General features: G+C 33.3%; 2 protein-coding genes across 2 annotated transcripts; both read right to left on the reverse strand.

Moving 5' to 3' along the window:
• Positions 1-1,947: 1,947 nt before the first annotated feature.
• Positions 1,948-2,814, reverse strand: LOC133696262 (uncharacterized). Its single transcript, XM_062118400.1, has one exon. The coding sequence runs from the start codon at positions 2,683-2,685 to the stop codon at positions 2,122-2,124; it is 564 nt and encodes a 187-aa protein (XP_061974384.1). The 5' UTR covers positions 2,686-2,814; the 3' UTR covers positions 1,948-2,121.
• Positions 2,815-7,577: 4,763 nt separating this feature from the next.
• LOC133695841 (protein SRC2-like) lies at positions 7,578-8,858 on the reverse strand. The gene has a single exon (XM_062117804.1). The coding sequence runs from the start codon at positions 8,811-8,813 to the stop codon at positions 7,851-7,853; it is 963 nt and encodes a 320-aa protein (XP_061973788.1). The 5' UTR covers positions 8,814-8,858; the 3' UTR covers positions 7,578-7,850.
• Between the last annotated feature and the right edge of the window lie 14,504 nt (positions 8,859-23,362).

The raw sequence follows: 23,362 nt of genomic DNA on the forward strand, positions 1-23,362 counted from the left end.
GAAAAGTTGTGTGGTAGTCTGACAATATTCAAAGTTCTAAATTAAAGAGATCATTTAGAGATAAAGTTCTAAATTAAAGTGGCCATAAAGAGATGGAGCATGTAACTAAGGTAGCATCAGAACAAAAGCACAATTTGAACTCATTGATGGGTTTATCAGACTGGATACATAGCAAAATATAGTCTGTAAGTATTCCAACTTCTAACTAGAAGTTACTATGTAAAGAATGACATGTGACGTGGAGAACTCCATAACCAAACTTCTGAAATCAATTTCAACTATTTGGAGTCCTGCCAGACTGCATACAGAACGTCACTAAGGCCAGTATATGCATGTGGTCAAAACAGTAATACACACACACACACCCACATACACTTTAAGACACCAGATACAAAACATTACCGATGAACTTAAACAGCTACTGAGCAGCATGCCAAAGGTCAAAACAGTAACACACACACACACACTTTAAAACACCAGATACAAAACATTACTAATGAACTTAAACAACTACAGAGCAGCATGCCAAAGGTGCTGTCGGTAAAGAAAAAATTGAACATTGCCATGGAGCAGGCCACTCCACAAGTAACCGCCTTGTTTGGAGAGTGGAGAAGCACTCCAGTTTTTATTGGGAAATGAAGGAGAAGATGTACACTGTGTTTAGAACTATCTTATCAAAATCTAGTGTGGCATGTTAAAGTATAATATAAATTATATTTTAGATCTTACCTCACAACTTAAGCTTTTAAGTCGAGATGTCTTAAGCTTTTAAGTCGAGATGCCATTGTATCATAGCCTGGAGATCACCTAACAAAGTAATCTCTCGGATTGAAATGTTCTTTTACATGACATAGTTTAAAATTGTTAATAGCATACAATATTTTTTTTTTTCACTAAGAAACAATAGTATACATATATCAAAACAACTTCACTTAATGACGTATATATCAAAATAGTATGTATCACATAATCTAACCATGGTGTATGACAAAATAATTTTCAAAGTCAATACTTTTCAAAGTCAATATGATGTTCAGGCAATAAATTGATCTTTAACTCAATCTATAATACAGTTTAGAATTCTAGTAAATCAGTATGAATAAGGAAAGCGTAAAAGATCATGCATAATCTCAAATTATGAGAATATACACAAGTGGTCCATTCATTTTCCTTGATCACATTGTCAAATTGCATGTTGCACATTGTCATTCACTACCCTACTGGCCACTTGATCATTTGCATTCCTAAATGCTCAACAATCACCACCAATTGCTGTTCACAAACCGTTAGTTATAGTTTCTGTAACCCCAGCAGCCAGAAAACAGAACAACACTGCTAGATGAGGTACATTAGCAAAATAGGAGGAAATCGATATGCAAGAAACAAACACAATTGAAGCTGTAGTACATATTAACGTATCATCAACATTCCAATGCAATCTACTTTCCATGAGCCCAACACAAAAATGAAACAAATAATATCTTTTCATTGATCAAAATTAAATTTACTCAATCATTTATTTGTAAAGCCAGAGAAACAATCTCAAATATCAATAACTTGTTTGTGCGGCATGATTAGTGCGCACATAAGCACCTATCCTGCAGGAAAAAAACAAGCATATATACCAATTAAAGAAGAATACAATCCAGCACAGCCTAAGCATTCTACAAAGCCTTCTGTAAAAGCATACACAACTAGCTATCCCAATTTGCATCCCATACAAATCCAGCCACACAAATATGGAAGCAGATGATCTTGTGCAGCAAATGTTCATTACAGTCCAAATAATTGAACTAAGGACTTCATTGCTACCATTCGTTGATCATGAAAATCATTTAATCACCTGCCTTGAGGATATAAAATTGAGCTTATGCTATCTAACTCAGAAAAGGAACAGCTCAACGTAGAAATACAATCATTAAAATTAGCATAAAGACAAAACACATCAAAGAAAACCTTTAATTTCATTAACATTCGCAAACAAAATAACAAGAAGAAACCCCGTACTAATCCAAATTTAACAAGTTCTAACTTAAATCACTCCCATAATTATCTTAAACCAACACCAAGAACAGCAGCAGCAGCAGCGGCCTATAATCCCAAAAGGCTGTAAAATGATTCTCAAAGATCATCTTCATCTCTCAAATACTCACCAATATCAGAGTAGTGATGCACAACAATCCCATTAGGATCACACTTCCTACAATCCTGTGTCGACCTGGCGGCGGTTCCAAACCCCAAAGGCACATCACTCATAGAAAACACGACAACCCCATCATTTTGATTGATACTATCAGTAATCTTCCCTAATCCGCCTTTTAACACATGATTCCCATACAAAAAAGACATCTCTGAAGTGGGCTTCAACCAAACTTTATTTTTAGCATTTGCAGCCAATAAATTCAGTGACTGTGTAGTCAATCTAAAATCACCCCTATGAGTGAATTTCCCAATACAGGTACCTAAAGATACCAAATTTTTGCGGCCAATGTTTGTTGCTCGCTTCACAATTGATTCACTGATGTAAAATACCTTGTTTTTGTGGAGCCTGAAGCAGTACCGACCTGGGTTCGGGTCTGGTCCTTCATGTGATGGGCTTTCAATGATGTTTTTGAGGTTGTTTCCTGTGAACAACATCAGTTTCTTGAAAACTTCACCCATCTCTTTCTCGTCCAAAGGCCTCATCTTTTTCTGGTTTCTTGATTTGTCGAAAGGAGGATAAGGGATATAGATTGAGAATTCAAGGCTGCAACAAAAAAAGGAGGGTTTCTCTACTAGGGTTTTAGACTTTAGCGATGATATATGCTCGCTCCTTCCCAAATTTTAATTATTTTTAACCTAAACAACAAGCTGGGCCTGATTTTCTTTTATTTTGACATAAAAGAGCCTAGCCCACTCAAATGAATCTGCTCAGACACCTAGCCCAATTGGGTGGTTTCAGTTTTTATTTATTTATTTATTTATTTATTATTATTATTGTATGATAAATATTTCCTCCTACCCTTGTCGACTAAAAATATCAAATCAATAGGATTTATCCAAGCTAAATCTTCTAATTAATAATTAGAAAAAAAAAAGTTTTAATTTAATTAGTTTATTTTTATATCTATCAATACATTTGCTTTTATCTATTTTTTATGTTATATTTTTCATAGAAAATCTTATTCATATGATATATCGTCTAATACAATAAAAATATAGTAAGTTGATCTTTTTATTAGATAACTTCATTCTCGAGCCTGAGGTTTAATTTTTTTTCATAGTAGCATTTTCGTTGACTTCAGCTTTGTTAGTGACTAAACTATTTTCGTTCAAACTCATATTGTAACTAGCATTTGCTGGTGTGGAATAAACCAATTTAAAAATGGGATGACATGCTCAATAAGACACCTCCGTTGACTTTGTTCTCAAGCCGAGGTTTAATTTTTTTCATAGTAACACTTTTATTGACTTCGGTTTTGTTAATAACTAAACTAGCTTCGATTTGAACCCATATTGTGATTAGCATTTGTTGTTGCAGAATAAACCAATTTAAAAATGGGATAACATGCTCAATAAGGCATGAGTTTGAGGTAGGAGAAGGGTTTCCTTGTATAAGCATATCATTAATCTCATTTCTTTTTTTAATATACACTAATTTGTTTCTTTATTTTTTTTCCACTCTCTTTTCTTTTCTCAACTTTTCTTTCTTTTTTTTTTTCTCTTCTCTCGATTGAAACTTTATTCTTCTCTACCTTGGCCAAATTTGTTCTCTCAATGCTCCTATTATTTTCACTTTTCCTCACATCTTTACATGATTGTTTTGTACTTTGAACTTCACCTTTTTTTCTTCTTTTTCTCCAGTTTTAATTGATCTTTATAAATCTATTTAGGAGACAATGGTATAAGTTTGAAAATCTTTCCATCATTTTCAAGAAAATATTTTTTCTTAAACCCATCATATTTGACTTTCTTATCAAATTACCAAGGATGCCCTAATAATAAATGAGTAGCATGCATAGGTATCCCATCATATAAAACCTCATCCTTATACTTTCCAACCAAAAAAGAAATCAAAACTTATTTAATAACTCTATATTTATCACATTTATTCAACCATTGAAGTCTACAATAAGGTTTTTCATCTTTAATAGTATTTATATTCAATTTTCTAACAAGTATACCACTAGTAATATAAACACAATTTTCACTATCATTAACCATAGCACTTCCCTTGTTATTTATGTGGCATCTAGTATGAAAAACTTTTTTTCTTTTTTTGCTTTGTATCTTATACTTAAGTTGAATAATAAGTGATCTTTTAATCATTAAAACCTCTCTGTCAACTGGATACTTAACATCTCTACAATCCTCAAGAGGTCATATATCATCCTCCTTGGATTTGTTGCTTTCAAATTTAGTCTCCTCGTGTTCTTCCATAACTATAACTCTTTTGTTCAGACATTGTGAAGCAATATGTCCATTACCCAAACACTTGAAACACCCAATATGTATGTTATGATTAGTTTGAGTTTTGGTTTTACCTTGGACAATAGTGTTCAAATCCTTCTTTTTAGCTTTAGGTGGTATGTCTTTGCTTCTCATTGTATTTGATTTTAACAGGGGAACCATTTTCTTCTATAATTCAGCTTTTAAGCTAAAAAAAAACCTGAATTACCTTATTGGCATTTAGTGTCTTTTTTTCTCAACGGTATATCTACCTTAGTAGGCATGTGAACTATATATTATAGCTCAATATAATGTTATAATTTAACCACATCAGTTATCTCTCTATTCAAACCATTTAAAAACCTTTCCATTTAAGCATATCTATCACCCACAACATTAGCTCTAATCATGGCAATCTTCATCTCCTTATGGCAATCCTTCAAACTCTTTATCCATGGAGTAAAACTTTACAATCTCTAAAATAATTTTCTATAATAATATCCAGGAATAAATTTTTTTCATATTATTGCTTTTATTTCATCCCAAGTCTTAACGATTTTTTTTTATTCCTTCTCATATTTAAAACAATTTGATCCTACCAAATAATAGCATAGTCTATAAACTTAATAACATCAAGTTTTACATTCTTTTCCTCATAGCAATGGTGACAATAAAAAATTAACTCTACTCTTTTCTCTTATTCCAAATATGCTTCAAGATTGTTTCTGCCCTGAAAAACTAGGATCTTTATCTTAATACTCCATAAATTTCTATTCAAATCATCACGAAAACCATTATATGCTCTTTTATGGACAAAATAATCATGTGGCAAAAGTCCCCCATGTCTCAGGTCTTGTGTTGTCGAAACCTAACAACATGTTCATGATCGAAATCCTCAGCCTTCTCATCTATAACTTTGGTTATAGACTTATCCGAAGGTGAAATGGCTCATTTTGCAGGCCTTCCACCCTTAGGACCTTCACAAACTAACCCATATTAAAGGCTAGCTACTTCGATTCTCAATCTAGCCATCTCATTCGTAACCTCTTCAAATCTCATGTTCATCATCTCCAATTGTTGTTTCATAATTGAATAATCTCATTCCGGATTATTCTTATCCTTTGACAGTAATGACCCACTTTTTCTTAACATCATCATGATTTGAAAATCATGTTATTGGAAAGAAAAATATATCATCACACAATCATTCACATGTTTACACTTAATTGATGCCATATAATTTTTTTGCTTTTCATTATAATAAGCTTACATTTCGCTTTTTACCACTCAATCTAAATTTTTTTAGTTCTTTAAGGAACTAATTCACAACAAATCATAAAAACTAATGACTTAGTGATGAAATCTAAAATAATATATAGACTCAATAAGCAATACAAAAAAAATATCAATAATCATGTGGTCGATCTCCCTTATATCTAAAAGTCCTGTGCTACCAAAACCTAGCACCATGTTCATGATCAAAATCATCAGACTTCTCATATGTATTTTTAGTTATGGACTCATGTAGTGGTGAAATAGCTCGTCTGACAGGCTTTCTACCTTTAAAATCTCTATGAACTAGCCCATCTTGAAGGCTAACTACTACGGTTCTCAATCCAGTCATCTTATTCATAACCTCTCGAAATCTCTTGATCATCATCTCTAATTATTGTTGCATAGTCAATTAACCTTATTTCGGATTATTTTTATCCTTTGGCAGTGATGATTCAGTTTTACTTGACATCGTCAAGATTTGAAAATCATAGTAGTAGTAAGAAAAATATAGCATCACACAATCTGTCACGTGTGTTACACTTAATTGATGCCACTCCTTTTGTATTTCACATAAATTTTTGGCTTTTCACTATAATAAGCTTACTTTTCACCTTTTTATCACTTAATCTAAAAAAATTCAGTTCTTAAGGAAAATTAACTACTTAGCGGTGCAATCCAAAATAATATATAGACTCAAGAAGCAATAAAAAAAATTTAAAAAACTATCAATATGAAACTACAAATACAAAATTGTGAAAAGAAAAATGAATTTGTGCAAAATATGAATGATACGAATACATGAAAAAAAATTACAAGAATAAAAAATCTAATGAAATAAGACTCAAATATCCCAAACTAAGCAAAGACACTATTTTGAATCAATTTTTGTGTAGCAAACTTGAAATCAACAATAAAAGAATTTTTTTTACATAAAGATGTTATGAATTTTTTTTTGTAATTTTTAGAAATTTACCCAACAAAGCATGTCTAAATAATCCTTAAATCAAGATATGACACTAAGATATTCCAATAATCAAGAATTTTTATATTTGAATTGATGAATCCAAGATTAAACTCTAATTTGTGACCTAAACCCTATTTTTTTTCCCTTGTGTGATTTCTTTGATCTCTCGACCGGCACGAGCTCATATTCCAAGCCTTTCTCAGATAGGCAAAGCAATACAAGGGCTGTGCTTGTGCACATAGGGATTCCATGAACCTTGATTGCCATGGCCTAAAACTAGCCTAAGAATGAGGAGTTATGATTCATGAAAGCATGGTCTTGAGCATTGAAGCTTCATTGATAACAAAAATAGATTGCTTAATATGCTCTCTCTGTTTGGCTTTTTCAATAATCTTCGGCTTTTTTGTTTTCACGCTTCTGGAAGAAGGTATCATATGTTGGAAAAATGACTTGCAGTAGATCTATCAATCCCTCTATTATCAATCAACAGATGAGATTACAACATGTTCTAACATAGTAATATTCGATTTTTCTGGCTTCTAGAGAGAGTTTGACATGACTTACTCTGCAACTGCAATAAGCCAGGCTGGTTTGTGATGGCAGCCGAGAATATCAGTTGATAGAAACATTTTGCTGTGCTGTGTAACAGGCTTTGTGTTGCTATAATCTTTTTCATTGGCAAGTTTGAATAATTTTGTTTTTAATCCAGCTACTTCGAATTGAATTAGCGTTTTCTTGATGCTTATTGCAAAATCAAAATTCCACAGAATAAACAACAAAAATTTCTAATCAGTGGCAGCAGTAACTGTCTCCAGTCAGAAAGACGTTTCCTTACTTGGATATTAAAGCTACTGGGATCTCTTCTAAGCACTTCAGTATTGTCCGAACACAGAATGGAGACTTTTGGGAATGAGAAATAAAGAAGATGAAATTATTTTGTAGAAAATGTAATAAACTGTTGTAGAATATTACATGACATGATGCATACAATAGAATAGAGGATGATATCTTAGAAGCCTAAATCTTAATACTAAAGAGTGATGTGATATCATATCCTAGTGTTCTTGGCCCAGCAACCACACCCATCCAAAGAGAAAAAATCAAAGACGTAGAAAAGTCAAAAGCCACCATTTCCAAGCCAACCATTACCATTCAATTAACATGGAAAAAAAAAAAAAAACCCTCAAAAATCAAACCCACCAGCATCATCAAATCCTGCATCATAAGATGCAGCATCAGACACCATATCTCCAATCAAAAGCCCACCAATAGCTCCTCCTAGCAATCCAGCCCCGAGGCCCATCCCAAATTTATTCTTCTTTTGCGGCTGCTGCCCTTGCACTGGTGGTGGGTACCCATACCCCCCTTGAACAGGTGGATATCCATATCCAGGTGGAGGAGGTGGGTATCCATAACCTGGTGGTGGAGGCGGTGGGTATCCGCCAAATGGTGGTGGAGGTGGATATCCATATCCAGGTGGGGGTGGTGGATATGAGCCAGGTCCACCATAAGGAACAGAGGTAGGCCCCGCAGGATATGCAGCTACAGGCTGACTGTTGGAATTAGTTGCCTTCGCTGCTGATGATGATGCTTCAGGAACCACTACTTTCTCAATCTCACTGAACTTAAAAGAGAAGTTAATCTCACCTTTAGGTTTCCCTGATGGTTTCCTTACCTGATAGCTAACAAACTTCATGGATTTACCATTGCCAGCTGAATCCAAAAGCTCCTTTATTGGCACGTTGACTTCACCAATATCTTTATCCCCTAAAGCACGCTCACATTTAAGCTTGCAAACAAGACTCAGACGGTTTTCTGCAAGTGGGGTTTCAGGGATAGTGAATTTTATAGGGAAGTTCCAATTGGGGTTTTTTCCACCAGCTCTATCTACTGGGGTTTTGGTTTTTTGCTTGGGTTGTTGTTTTGAGTCATCACCAGAGATGGAAACAACAGCATACACATCCATTTTGGAGATATAATTGACATCTTTGAGATCTCTTGCAGAGATGACATTGATCTCTAAGGTTCTTTGATCCATGGATATAGAGAGGGAGGGAGGGAGGGAGGAGGAGGAGAGATAGAGTTTGGTGTGAGTTACGATGGCAATTTGCAAGTGACTTGGCAACCTCCGCTGATGGGTTTGCATACAAATTTTGAGTGCAAAAGACGGCCGGTGTGGTCAACTCTCGCGGTTTGTGGGTTATGAGACAATGAGAGTAACCATGGTTAGATGTAGATGGAAAGTTGATCTAATAAATTATTAACCATAGTTAATGACTTTGTAAGGTTATCTCGTGAAATACGTTTAGATCATTGTTTGTGCTGCGCGCTGTGTATTGTATTAATTTTTTTAATATAAAATAATATTCAATTATTGCCAACTTGTGTTTCAATAAAAAGAAATATAATCATGACTTTAAAATAAAATGCATAGATCAATATTTTGTAAAATATTGATAAGAAGATATATCAGAATTATTTGGATTAAATTGTTAAATATATGACCTGAATTATAAGATCGTGATAATCTTATAAAATATAAATCAAAATAAATTATGAAAGTTAATTTCTAATCAACTTAATGTTAAAGGATGAAATTGAAAAAAAAAATTAAAAAATGACAAAAAACAACTCGAGTTAACATGTCAAACTCATAACTCAAGTCATTAGATCGAGATAACTTTATAGAAATAAAATAAAAATTTATAAAACTCAATTTCCAACTAACTTAAAGTTGAAGGATGAAATAAAAACAATTAAAAATAACAAAAAAAACAATCAAAGTCAACTTGGGTTAACCTATTAAACTCACAACCTGTGTCATGAGATCGAGATAACTTCATAAAAAATATAAAGAAAAAAAATTACAATGCTCAATTCTCAATAGATTCATTGTTAAAGGTTGAAAAAAAATTAAATCCATCAAACTAGAATAACTCTACAAAAAAAATTAAAAATATATGAAGCCCAATTCCTAAACAACTCAATATTAAATAATAAAATTTAAAAAAACCTTAAAAAAATAATGAAGTTGTTGGAGAGTAAATGTAACATCCTAAACTTTTTTGTGCAATTATTATATTAATAGTTAATTCTTTTCCTTATCATATCATAAGAACAAACTCAATTCACCTTTTAACGGTTTCATTAATAACTATAATTATATACAATTTATACTTTTATATTAATGAGGTTACGACACTTTCTAGATTCGAAAACATAAATTGTTCACAAAACTTGCATTAGACAATTTGGACAAGTGTAAATTGTATTTAAAATAAAAAAATTACAAAATATAAAAGGCATATCCCAATAAATACAAAAGTCCATTACCTGGATTCAAAAGATTTAAGGGCAATGAAAAAACAAGGCGAAAGTTAAAGAAATACTTAATAGTTAGAAGAGTAAAAAACTAAAAAGCAACATAGCAACCATAGTGGAACTGGTCAAGCAGTTTCTAAAACTTCTAGAATCGGTCGGCCAGTTATCCTATAAAGTCTAGGAAATGGTCGACCAGTTTTTGAAACTCCAGGCTAGTCAATTGACTGTACAATAACAACAAACCTATTATGCAAAACCCGAACAACAACTAAAGCAAAGAACTGTATGACCCTGGAAGACGCCAAATGAACATAAGATCAACTAGAATTTGATACCTTGGTACAACATCTACCAAACAAGATCAGACTAGCTCAAAAATCTACTTACTAACATCCTGGTGAAGTCGATAAATTTGATAAAAGACTCGATTCCTTTCATACCAAATAAGGTACGAGATTTACAAAATACGAGGGGCATACCCCAAGAAGTACGGGATTTAAAGGTAATTCTTTTCCTTATCATATCATAAGAACGAACTCAATTCACCTTTCAATGGTTTCATTAATAACTATAATGATATACAATTTATACTTTTATATTAACGAGGTTCCAACACTTTCTAGATCTTAAAACATAAATTGTTTACAAAACTTGCACTAGATAATTTGGATAAGTGTAAATTGTATTTAAAGAAAAAAAAATTACAAACTATAAAAGACATATCCAAAGAAGTACAAAAGTCCATTACTCGAATTCAAAAGATTTAAGGGCAATAGAAAAATAAGGCGAAAGCTAAAGAAATACTCAAAAGTTAAAAGAGTTAAAAACTAAAAAACAACATAGCAACCATAGTGGAATCAAACGACCAGTTATCCTATAGAGTCTAGGAAATGGTGGGCCAGGTTTTTGAAACTCCAAAACTAGTCGACCGACTCTACAATAACAGCAAACCTATTATGTAAAACCCGAACAACAGCTAAAGCAAAGAACCCCATGACCCTAGAAGACGCCAAATAAACGTAAGATCAACTAGAATTTGATATCTTGGTTTCAAATCTACCAAACAAGATCAGATTAGCTCAAAAATCTACTCACTAACATCCTGATGAAGTTGATAAATTTGATAAAAGACTTTATTCCTTTCATATCGAATAAAGTACGGGATTTATAAAATAACATACCCTAAAAAGTACAAAGGTCTATTACAATAAAAAAAAAAACAAGGTGAAAGCTAAAGAAATACTCAAAAGTTAGAAGAGTAAAAAAAAAAAACAATACAGGAACCACAATGGAACTAGTTGACCGGTTTTTGGAACTCCAGAACTAGTCAAACAATTCTGCAATAATAATAAACATGTTATGCAAAACCCGAGCAATAGCTAAAGCAAAGAACCTCATGACCATGGAAGACGCCAAATGGACTTGAGATCAACTAGAATTTAATACCTGGGTTCTAAATTTACCATGAGAAATCGGACAAGCTCAAAAATCTCCTAACTAACATCCTGGGGAGGTTAATAAATTTGATGAAAGACTCAGTTATTACTTTCATACTAGATAAAGTAAATCATGGCTGAGAGGGCAAACCAGACAAGCAGATGTAAGAACGCATTCTTCTATTTGAGCTGCAAGGATGCCAATTAAAGCAAAGGGAAGGGTTATGCTCGTAATAGCACCTCATACCAAAATTGAGAAAGGACAATACAAGAATAGACGGTCACGTGTCTCAACATGTGACCCGCAAAGGATACATACCAAGCAGGTGATGATTTGATAAGCATGAAGTCTATATATGGTATGAAGAGACCCAAAGTAGCAAGCCATAAAATAAATAAGTGTCTCTGGATGTGACTTGGAAACCAGAGGAGATGATGCATAGAGTCTGTGGGTCTCAAATTTCTAAGAACCTCTTAAACCGAGTCATTAGTAAATCTCCCTAATGAATGACCCTTCTAAACATAGTAATATAATAAGGCAATATTAGGGTGGAAAAGAATAGAGTCCCAAATAAGTTGAAGGTCTTGATTACCTAAAGGAAAAGCCCAAGTACCCTCATCAATGATGTTTGAGACCTTTGCATCCCAATGCAACCTCGTGGAAGAGAGAACCTTGAAAGGCTAAAGGTCATAGATCCACTAGCCATCTGGCAGCCAATAATCCAATCAAAGAGAAGTAGTTATCCCATCACCAATGCAAGAGACAAACATTCATTTGCATCGATCCCGACTAAGAAGAATCTTCCTTCGAGACCATAAACAAGATGGAGGAAGTAGCACTTGCTAGAAAGATCTACCTATGAGTAAGACATTGTGCACCCATCCTGAACATACTGAAGATCTATAAAAAAAGAGTCTCCACACATGTTTTATAATAGTCACTTTATTCGATGTTTTGATCTGTTTAATCCCTAGACCAACCTTTTTAAAAGAATAACAACCTGAAGCCCAAGTTACCTTTGTCTTTGAGTGGGACAGGGATAAATCATTCCAAAGGAATGTAGCTTAAATACCCTCAATCCTCCTGATGACTGAGCATGGTAGAATAAATATAGTAAACTAGTATACCTTAATGGATGCAAGAACAAATTTGATTAACTAGAGATGGCATGCTGTAACCCAATTCTTGACCTCTATTTTTGTATCTATTTTGAAAAAAATCAGAAAAATTTCAAAAAAATATCTTTTCAATAATTGTAGCTATTTTAGTCATTTTGTTATTTTTTTTATTTTTCTTTAATTTTGGTGTTAAAAAAGCTTGAAAAATCATAAAACACATAAAATGCAAAAATTATAAAAAATACAAAAATAGTTGGGGTTTGAAATTAGACCGATGATTGAGTATCACATACAAAAATTAAGTTTGAGAATTTTTTTTGTCACAATTGAGGGTTTTAAATTGAAGAAGAAATTGTTAAATGGGCTTAATTGGATTTAATTTGGCTAGGAGTAAAATAAATTTGAAGTTTAAGGATGATTTTGAAACAAATAGCCATGTTATAAATTAATGAAAGGTTTAATTGAACAAAAAAAAAATCAGAATTGGAAGATAAACCAGTCAAAATTACACAATTTCTAGGAACTAATGATGAATTTGCATTAAAGATTAAATTTAGACAAATAAATTGATTTTAATTAAGGACACAATCGAAAAGAAAGATGTGATTTAGGAATTTTGAAAAACTAAGGACTAAATTGAAATTGGAAGGATCAATTAATTCAATTTAGTATTTAAACGGAAAGAAATTTCAAGATTAAACCTCTTAATTGAATAATATTGAAAAGCTTAAAAACCAAGGGTTGTAATGAAAGGAATTAAAAATTAAAGGGATTAATCAACTCTTTTTATAATTTTATTTTAGTCCCATTTGTTTTAGTCCAACCAATTTAATCCAATTAATCAATCCTAGCAAATTAATCATGGATTTCAAATCTTCCAATTGAAGATTTTAACCCAAATTCTAATCCACCATTCCAGCCTTAAATCTCAAAATTCCAACAATCACAATTACGACCCCAATTTCTAGCCTTCAAATAGCCAAAATTTCAACATTTCCTCTCAATAAAAAATAGAAATAGCCTATAACAGAAAAGGGGGAGATCAAGACCAAAAAAAAAAAAGATAGAAAGGGCATTCATCATACACAACAACCTCTCATTGAAATGTAAGGGGAACTCACCATCACCATAACCATCAATATTGTCTTTCCCAAACAAGTCTCTCATACACATCTCACCTCTTCTTCACTCATCTTTCTTTCATACAAATCATAGCTTAGAAATCAAAGCAATTACCATCCTCAACCTCCTCTCAACCCAGATACTACTCACTATAACCACCCTTCAAACCAACCCCATTAAAAACCAAATCAAACTGCTCATCTCTCGTCCCTCATTGTTTCTCTCAAGATCATGACCTATAATCTCTCCAGTTCACCTTTTTCATCACAATCCTAACCAACCAACACTAGTAACCCACAACAACCACACTTCCTTGCTCATCACAAACCTATAAGTTCAAGACCAAACTTCACCAGCATTTTTTTCCTTCCATTCTTAGTACTGAAATCATCCATTCACCCTCAATCATTAAGCTAAACCCTTTACACACCAATTCACCATACATTGATAACCTCTTTTCCTTTTTTTTTTCTTCAGAATCAAACCATACACAACTTATAACCTATAAACTAGATCTTTCTCCAACCTAAAAACTAAAAAAGAATTAAGCCTCTCCTCCCAAAACACTACCGGCCATCATTGACCTACCTGTACCCATTACCATAACCATCACCACTGTCAACCCCACCTTTCCTCCATAAAATCCCAACACAACACCATCACCAGACCTCTAGAACAACTAAAATAAAAAAGGAAGGAGTTTCTAGAGAAGGACATCGAAAGTCACTTGCATAACAGATCAACCACTCACCGTTGTGCTCATCCCTTGTGTCGCACGTGAGAAAGTGGTATGGCAGGATATCGGGATCAATGAGTCACCACCTAGTTGTTTGGTTCAGGGTCACTAGGATACCCAAGTAGAAAGGTTTTATATGAAATTCTAGGGTAAGGTACTGCTTGTGGCTAGGGAAGGTATTAGCACCCCTAACGCACCTTACTTGAGGTAAGCTGCATTGTGTGATCTAGATATGACTTAAATATATTGATGGATTCTTAACCGATGGTACATTTATGGCTTAGAATAAAGATTTGTTTTCATTAATAAATCTAGCATTTTGAATTTATTATGGGCCTGTATGCCCAAATAAATTCTTGTGAGAAGAATCCATGTAGGTGTCCTGACAGGGTTCACCTATCCTGAAAGGTGAAAGAATTTTTCATAACCCGTATGTTGTGGTGAAAAATACTCTTAATTAAAATTAATGAATACCCAAAATAATTTTAGGAATTTTCAAGTCAACTTTTTGTATTTAGATGCCAGCCTACTTGTAGATCCAAAATTTTTACCAGAATATTGACTATTAATTCTTATGAATTAAAATTTTTAGGGGTTATTGAATAAACTGGTTATTAAATCCAAAAATATATGCAAAGATATTTTTTGTATATATAAAAAATGTTAAATCGTACCATATGTTTATATTTTTTAAAAAAGCAAAATATGATTTTTATCTTTTGAGAGACTTTGCTAAATACACACCAAATAAAAATTTATTTTTATATTTTTTGATGTGAGAAAATATTTTCAAAAATTTTAGAAATTAGAGATTTCGATGAAAAACGGGTATTTTAATACCAAGTCAACATCTTACAGTGTAAGTCTGTAACCTCGATATTAAATAAAATTGCTAGAAAAATATGTGAACGACCCACAGATAATGTTAAATTGGTCCTTGAAAGTTTTTAGAATTTTTAGAAATTTATTTGGGGTCTGTTTGGCAAAAAACCATTTTTATTTAAAACAAAATTGTCAAAATAGACCTAAGGGTGTGTTTGCCAAAAAAAAAAACCCCTTTAAACTGAAAATTCCTCAACAAAAATAGTAACCAACCAAATAAAGCTGTAGCATTTGACTTAAAAAAAACCAATCAGGTTGACTCAAAAACATTGGTTCAACCCTAAACCGAACCGAAAACCATTGTTTGACCTGAAACTAAAGTAAAACAAACAATTAAACCAAAAACATATCAAAACTAAAAAAGAACACAAAAACATAAAATACTTTTGACAAAAATAGATTAAATACCAAAAACATAAGAACACAATGAACATTCAAACCGAAACCCAGCAAATAGAAATTCCAAATCAGACAAGTTTTTATAAAATCAAGGGCAAGGTTTTGTTCGTAATCATGCATAAATCAAGAATTAAGCATTCATTTTCTTGGATTAACACTCAAAAGCCACGGTTTGATTAAAATGTGTTTGGCTATCGTAAGAAACCTAGTTATTGATCCGTTTTAACCCTAGATTATTTGCTAAAGATGACAAGCTAACATTTTTTAGCCAAGAATTAACCTAAAACAACTCCAATACAAGAGGCTAATGCAAAGTTCATGCAAAGAACATGAACCCAGAATCAAGAAAATTTCTATAAATTAAAGAACTACTGCAAAAACCTAGATTTAGCCTTCTAAGCCTTTAACACACAACTTTTGGTCCTAACAAATCACATTACCAATACCAAGTATAGTTGAATCCAAAGAACTAACAAATAACATCAAATCATCAATAACATGCATGAAGTCTCAATTCTTAAAACTACCAAATCTGGCCTAGCCTACATATCTATACAATTTGGATTAAAAAATAGTTTCTTAAATATATTTTGGTTATGAACATGCCTTGTAAATCCAAGATCAACAATATTGCTTCACAATGCATTAATCAAACAAAACAAAACAAAATAAACATTGTTTTTTTTTTATTATTATTATTAAAACTAGCCTAACTAGAAAGCTTTTGTCACATTAAAAACATCAAACGCGCCCTAAAAATAAACATCAAATCGTAGAATCAAAATCACAAAAAAAAAAACAAACATAACCCTTATTCTTTAAACATCACCCTATTTGCAAACATAAATGCAAACCAAATTACAAACAAAATCCCCTCAAGGAAGCCACATGGACTCCACTTTTAGATTAGAAAATATACTTTCAAAACCCTAGAGCAACTACCTTATTTGCTCTCCTTTGTAAAGGTTTGCTTCCACAAACTTAGTGCCCTTTCAAAACTGAATAAACCTTTATGCTAGGCTCGTAAACCCTTACAACTAGGGTATTTTCTTAATATTTTTCTTCTTTTTCCTCCTTCTCAGCTTTGATTCTCAAGGGTTATTTATAGGGTTTTACTATTCTTTTTTCATTTGATTCAATAAAAGATTGACCATGATTGATCAATCTTAGCCCTTTGATTAGAATGGAAGGGTTTTTGACAAAAAAAAACAACAGTTGAAAGCTTTGTACTACTCATACGATCCAACCATCAAAGGATTCATTGGAGGTTCCAATTGGTCCAGTTACTAGGCTTAGGGTTAAGAAGTTCAAAGAAGCCTTCAATAGACTTCTTCAAGATACATGGGCTAAGGTGGACTTCAAGAGGATTTATAATAATAAAGAGCAAGCCTTGATTAATCTGATTCATGTTCAAGAGGGGCTTGTTGGTGGAACCAAGACCATTACACAAGGATTTGGAGAAGAAAACTAGATTCAGATAATTTGACCTTTCGTTACTCTTTTGGTCATAATTAAAGCTACAGATCGAATTTTGATGTGATTCCAATTGGGATGGAAACTACACTTCCATACCTTTCCAACGATATATGAATCATCGGTTTTAAGTTGGGCTTTTGCTGCTACCAAACAAAATGCGGAAACAACGAACTTGTCTTATTTAATTAGTTGGGCTATCAAACTTTATTTATTTTGAGAGGAGACATTTTATTTGGGTCTTAGACTTGTTTATTTTGTTTATTTTAATTAGTTTGGGCTAGTTTTAACTTGGGTTGATTATTATTTAAATTGGGCTTATGTGAGACCCATTAGGAAAACTAGGGTTTTGGCTTGGAGTTAAATACTCTTTATGAATAATTTTAGTGCAGACTTTTGATGATATTTTTAGCATTGTAGCTAAATTTTTGGTTGCTCAATCTTGGTTTTTGATTGAACTTTCAACTCTTCAAAGAACTGACCATTCTTTGTTGTGAATTTATACTTTCTTTTCTCATCTCTAGGTGTCGGCGTTGTGATTGAGTTGGTTTATAGTCTTGTTGCCTTGGAGCAAGTCTTCCATTGTGATAAGCTCATTCAAATCTCAACAAACTTGGATTAGATTGATCTTGGGGTCGTGAATTCCATTAAATTCTGCTAGGTTCGCATCAACTAGGCTTGTTTTGCAGTGGTGGTTTTGGTTTTGGGGATTTTAATGGTTTTGCCAAATTTAGAGACCAAAGAGTTGTTTTGCGGTCTTCTGTTTTTGAGAGAAATGCGGCCAACCCTCGATAAAAACCTATTAAGAAAGTTTTTATTGTGAATACATGAAAAAATCAGTGATTTTGCCAATGGGTATCACAATCATAGTTGACTGGGTTGACCACTTTTGAGGCCTCATCGGAACAACTCTAGCGTCAACATTTCCTAAGAACACCTAAAGTTGGTGGAAGAGGTGCACACCTTTTGCTTGGATCTAATCTTACTCAATTTGGAGGTTTATAGCTTCACATTTACGCATCCAAATGTACTAACTCGATCAGCCTATAATTTGAAAATTTAAGGAAAGCTGATTAGAGACAAGATGTTAAAAACTTTTATGGAAGAATTGAGGTGTAAACATCCAATTTCATGGGCATGGGGTTGTAGGTGGGGTGTTTTTTAGTTGAATAATGGTGGTTACAGTTCTTACGGTGGTTAAAATGCCACATTCATTCACCTGAAGATGCCTACTCAACTAGCCAAAATTGTCAAGGAAAGAGATGAGCAGTGGGTGAATGACATGTCGTCTAGGATAAACCCTAAAAATTAAGATTTTTTTAATATGAGATTTGGCCAATTTCAATTTGGTCCTTGCTCTTCCAATTTCTTTTAATTGCACTCATAATTGTCTCTTACCTTTTAATTGCATGTAATTGCACCCCCGCCAAATTCAAATATCAACTCCAAAGTTTAGCGCCTTTTATAAACAAGTCCTTGATTTTTAATTTGTTCAATTCCATCCTTAATTAACCACTAGAATTTCAATTCCTTTCAATTTGGCCCATGATTTCACCAATTTCTACCTCCAAAATTGCATGTCACTTACAGGTTGGTCCTTGGTCTTGGGAATTTGTAATTAAATCCTTAAATGGCCTTTAAACTTTAATCTTTTCACAATTAAGACCCTGATTTAACCAATTAAACATTTCAAAGTCTAATATAAATCCTCAAACCTCAGTTTCTTCCAATTAACACCCAAATTAACTACAAAAACTTATTTCCCTTGCAATCAAGTCCTTGATAAAATTAATTAAGCCTTCTAAAATTCTCATTTTGTCCTTACCCATTTAAATTTGTGTTCCTTTACCCCAAACAAAAATATTTTCACTAGTAAAGCCTTTTGTCAGTTGAAATTGGGCTGCTAATTTTATCAATCTTATACATTTTAGTCCTCTAACTTTTCCACTTGTCATCTTGTGGTCCTCCACCACCAATCATAGGCAATCTTCTAGCCTTTCTTCATGTTTTTCCTCTTGTATTTTTTTATTTTTTATTTTTTTTTATGTGTGGTAAAAAATGGATAACAATACCTTGTTCCACCACAAAGCCTCTAAAAGAGAAAATAAGAAAATTAAGTTTCTATCTATCTATTATTATTATTATTATTATTATTTTGCAAGATTATAGCTAGTTCGGGAAAGACACGTCCATATAATTCCAAGTCAATCAACTAAAAAGCGTAATAATTACATGTGTGACAAGTGGTTATTTGGTATTTTCCAATGATTCCTGGTGTTTTTACACCCTGAAAGTCAATTCTAACCTATAATAAATATTTATGTCATTTTGTGTATATTGAGATTTTAGTGCTTTTTTTCATATTATGGAAAAACCAATTATTTTGTTTGGTATTAGCATTCTCATGAAAAAATATGAATAAAACAAGAAATATTTAAAAAATTAAAATAAAGTGATTCATTTATCATTTTGTAATATTTTTCAAGCATATGATTTAATAATTTGGTTGGATCAATGTGATCTCATAAAAAACCCATAGAATAATAATGCCGACCTTCGAGTTCATTTTCAAAACTTACCTAAATAAATGGGTCAAAACTCGATTCTACTTTTATCATCCTTACAGTTCTAATGCCATTTTAGAAATAATTTAGATAACAAGTCTCTTTTTCAAAGAGATTGTGGTCAATGTTTTTGTGAATAGCCAAATTGACGAGTCTTCTATTTCTAGGGACTGAAATCAACCTTTACAAAAATGATTGGGACTTAAATAAAAAATCACAAAAAGGTAAGGATAATTAATCTCAATAAAAAAGATAAATTTAGGAGAAAACACATAGTAAAGGTAACCTTTCATAAGAAAAGATATTGTAAGGGTGACATCATTATTTCTTTAAGCATAACTAACCCCTTACCTAAATCTTTAAAATCAATGCATGTTTTAGGATCCCAAGTTTCATTTAATTACTAGGTGACGACTCCTAATTTTTCATGATAAAATACATTTTTTAGCCCTCATCATGACATCCACCGAGATGCAACACAACCAATGATGTTGAGGTTCATAGCTTGATCTTGAACCAAAAGCAAACAGTCATTAGGTTTCAAGTGAGTGGTGATCAAAGGAATGCCAAGATACCTGACTAGAAGGGACCCTAGTCTAAAACCCAAAAGAGTCTGCAGAGAAGTCTGCATCTCATTATCAACACCCAATTGGATAACATGGCTTTTTTTTTGAATTAGTGACCAATCCCAAGAATCTTGAAAAATCATCCAAGGCCCCTCTCAAAATAAATACTAAGTCCATATTCTTCTAACAGAAAATCATAAGGTCATCACTAAAGCAGATGTGAGTGATGGTGTTTTGCTAACACCTCTAGTGGAACTGGAATCTAGAATCATGTGACGCCTCCCTATGAATGCCATCAAGACCCTCTATAGCTAGGATAAAATGATAAGTGGATAAGGGGTTACTCCACCAAATACCTTGGTAAGATAGGAAAAAACCATGTAATTCTTTGTTCATCGCCACTGAGAAATACATTATAGACATAGACCTTAATCCATTTAATCATGGAACTAGGAACCCCAATGGGAAAAAACCATGTAATTCTTTGTTCATCGCCACTGAGAAATACATTATAGACATATAGACCTTAATCCATTTAATCATGGAACTAGGAACCCCAATGGCTCTCAAACCCAAGAGGATATACTCTCAACTAATAGTATCAAACCTGTGTCTTCTCCTATTGTGGCGGTGTCAGTCAAGAGTAGAGCTCGAAACCGAAATCAGAAACAAGCAGGTCGTGGTGGAAGGACTTCCCCTTCTATTGGCAATTGTTAATCATCTTTTGCTGAACATCAGGGGTCTACTTCCCCGATGGGACACGAGGACTATGTTGACTGGGTGCTATGTGGTACTGTTTTGTTCTTCTGAAGGAGATTTTTTTGTGCATTACCGCTCTGCTCATGCATGGCTCATGCATTTTGGTTCCACATGGCCCACTTTCCTGATGGGCCCCCTGACTGATCCATGGGCTCTTGCTGATAGGTGTTGTGTGGTGCTGGCTTGTTTTTGTTGAAGGAGCCCTTTTGCTAATCCATGGCTCATGCATTTTGGTTTCATGTGAACACATTTGCTGATGGGGCCCCCTGTTGGTTTCTGGGCTCTTGCTGACGATGGCTGGTTGTTATTCTGTGCTGCTAGCTTGTGTCTTTGTACTTGTCTTGTAATTGTTTTTGTTCCCTTCGATTCTCAACGAAGGTTTGTTTACTTAGGCTGTTCTTCTCTTGTGCTTGATGGGAGGCTGTTCTCACAGGCTTGTTTTGTTTTTTCTTTTGCCTGGATATCTATGTCCATATGTACTGCTAGTTTCCAGCTTGTTTCGCAAGCTTGTCTTGCAACTTTTTGATCTATACAATACTTACATTTGATAAAAAAAAAATCTTTCTTTATATTTATCTTCAAGGCACATCTAGGCATAGAACCCACTAAATGATAATTATGTATAAGCTTTTGGTTTAAAAAATGGCATCTAATATCTCGTAAAAATGGGTCAGTAAATATTTTTTATTTGTCAAAAATACTTTATTGGAAGGGACCCTAGTCTAAAACCCAAAAAATCCTGAAGAGAAGTCCTCATCTTATCATCAACACCAGATAGGAAAACATGGTTCTTTTCTAAATTACGGACCAATCCTGACAATCTTCAAAAATCACCCAAGGCCCTTCTCATAATATAAGCTGGGTCCATATCCATATGGTAGAAAATCATAAGGTCATCAGAAAAGCAATATGAGTGATGGTGTTTTGTTGACACTTCTAGTGGAACTGAAATCTAGAATCATGTAAGGCCTGCCTAAGAATGCCACCAAGAACCCCCATACCCAAGATAAAAAGATAAAGGCATAAGGATTTAGTCTTTTTTTTCTTCTTTTTTTCTCCAAATAAACATGCGTTGGACCCAAACAGCCACGAAATAGGCTTTAGTCTAACTCCTTTACCTTGTCAATGGCCTAGCCTAGTAAAAAGGTTTTGCTGGTAAAAAAGCCAGCAAACATGGTTGTCATACCATGTTGAAGCCATGAAAAATAAAATGTAATGAACTAGAAGGAGGATGAAGAAGAAGCTTAACTTTGCAAGAGGTGGTTGTTGACTGTCCAGTGGTGGTGTATTTGGGGCTATTGGTGGCTCAAAGTGGTCGCTAGAGGAGGAGAGTGGTAGCTGGTTGGGTAGCTAGAAAAAAATAATGGTTTTTAGCTGCTTTTTGCCTCCTTTCTCCTAATTCTCTCCTTTTTTTTGCATGAAATTCACTCCTATTTATAAAGGATAGAAAAGGGACATCTGGTCTTTATTAGGTATGAATCTTGACCCTTAATTCAAATAGGAAGGATCCCAACTGTTAGCTAAAAGTCACAATCATGGGTTGCAAAGGTGGTCGGGTCAGCCTCTTTGGGTCAACTTTGTAATAGGTTCAGGGCTTTCAAAGAACAACTTTTTTCTTAGGTTTGGGTGCAATATCAGGTCACGAGGGTGGTATCTTTCTTTTTCCTTATATGGTGAAGATATGAAAGAGAAGGCTTGAAACGTGGCATTAGATCTTCCATTTTTCTTTTATTATTTTTTTGACTTAGTGTTGACCAAAACGATGCCGATTTGAACTAAAATATGTCGTTTTGATCAAGACATAGCCAAAACACACTGTTTCATTTAAATGAAACGGTGTCGTTATGGTGTTTTAGCTTGAATTAGGTCATTAATCCTTTTTTTTTTAATTTTAGACCCTAGTCTTAATTTATTTAATTAGGTTCTTCATTGAATTTTGATTTCAAAAATCAAAACACCCCTTGATATAAGAGTGTTTTTCAACTTGGTCATTGATCTTAGGTATTTTCAATTTCATCCCTAATTGATCTTGAAACTTCTAATTTGTTCAAATTCACCCATGTTTTCAATTGAATTGATTCCTTGAATTTGCGCGTTTTTGGCAGAAAGGTCCTTGGTTCCTAATTTCATTAATTTGGCCCTTAATTGACCCTTAAACTTTAATTTTCTTTTAATCTTATCCCTAATTTCACCCAATTAAGTTTAGCAAAATTAAATCTAGTCCTCTAAAATTGCATTCTTCTTAATTATACCCAAATTAAGCTTTTAAACTTAATTTTTCACCAATTAAGTCACTAATAAAATTAACTTGACCCATT

This window comes from Populus nigra, chromosome 6, assembly GCF_951802175.1.
Source record: "Populus nigra chromosome 6, ddPopNigr1.1, whole genome shotgun sequence".
In the NCBI taxonomy this organism is placed as follows: Eukaryota; Viridiplantae; Streptophyta; class Magnoliopsida; order Malpighiales; family Salicaceae; genus Populus; species Populus nigra.

What these genes read in the sequence shown, in the direction of transcription:
- LOC133696262 (XM_062118400.1), bottom strand. Translation starts at nt 2,685, where the DNA reads ATGAGGCCTTTGGACGAGAAAGAGATGGGTGAAGTTTTCAAGAAACTG.
- LOC133695841 (XM_062117804.1), bottom strand. Translation starts at nt 8,813, where the DNA reads ATGCAAACCCATCAGCGGAGGTTGCCAAGTCACTTGCAAATTGCCATC.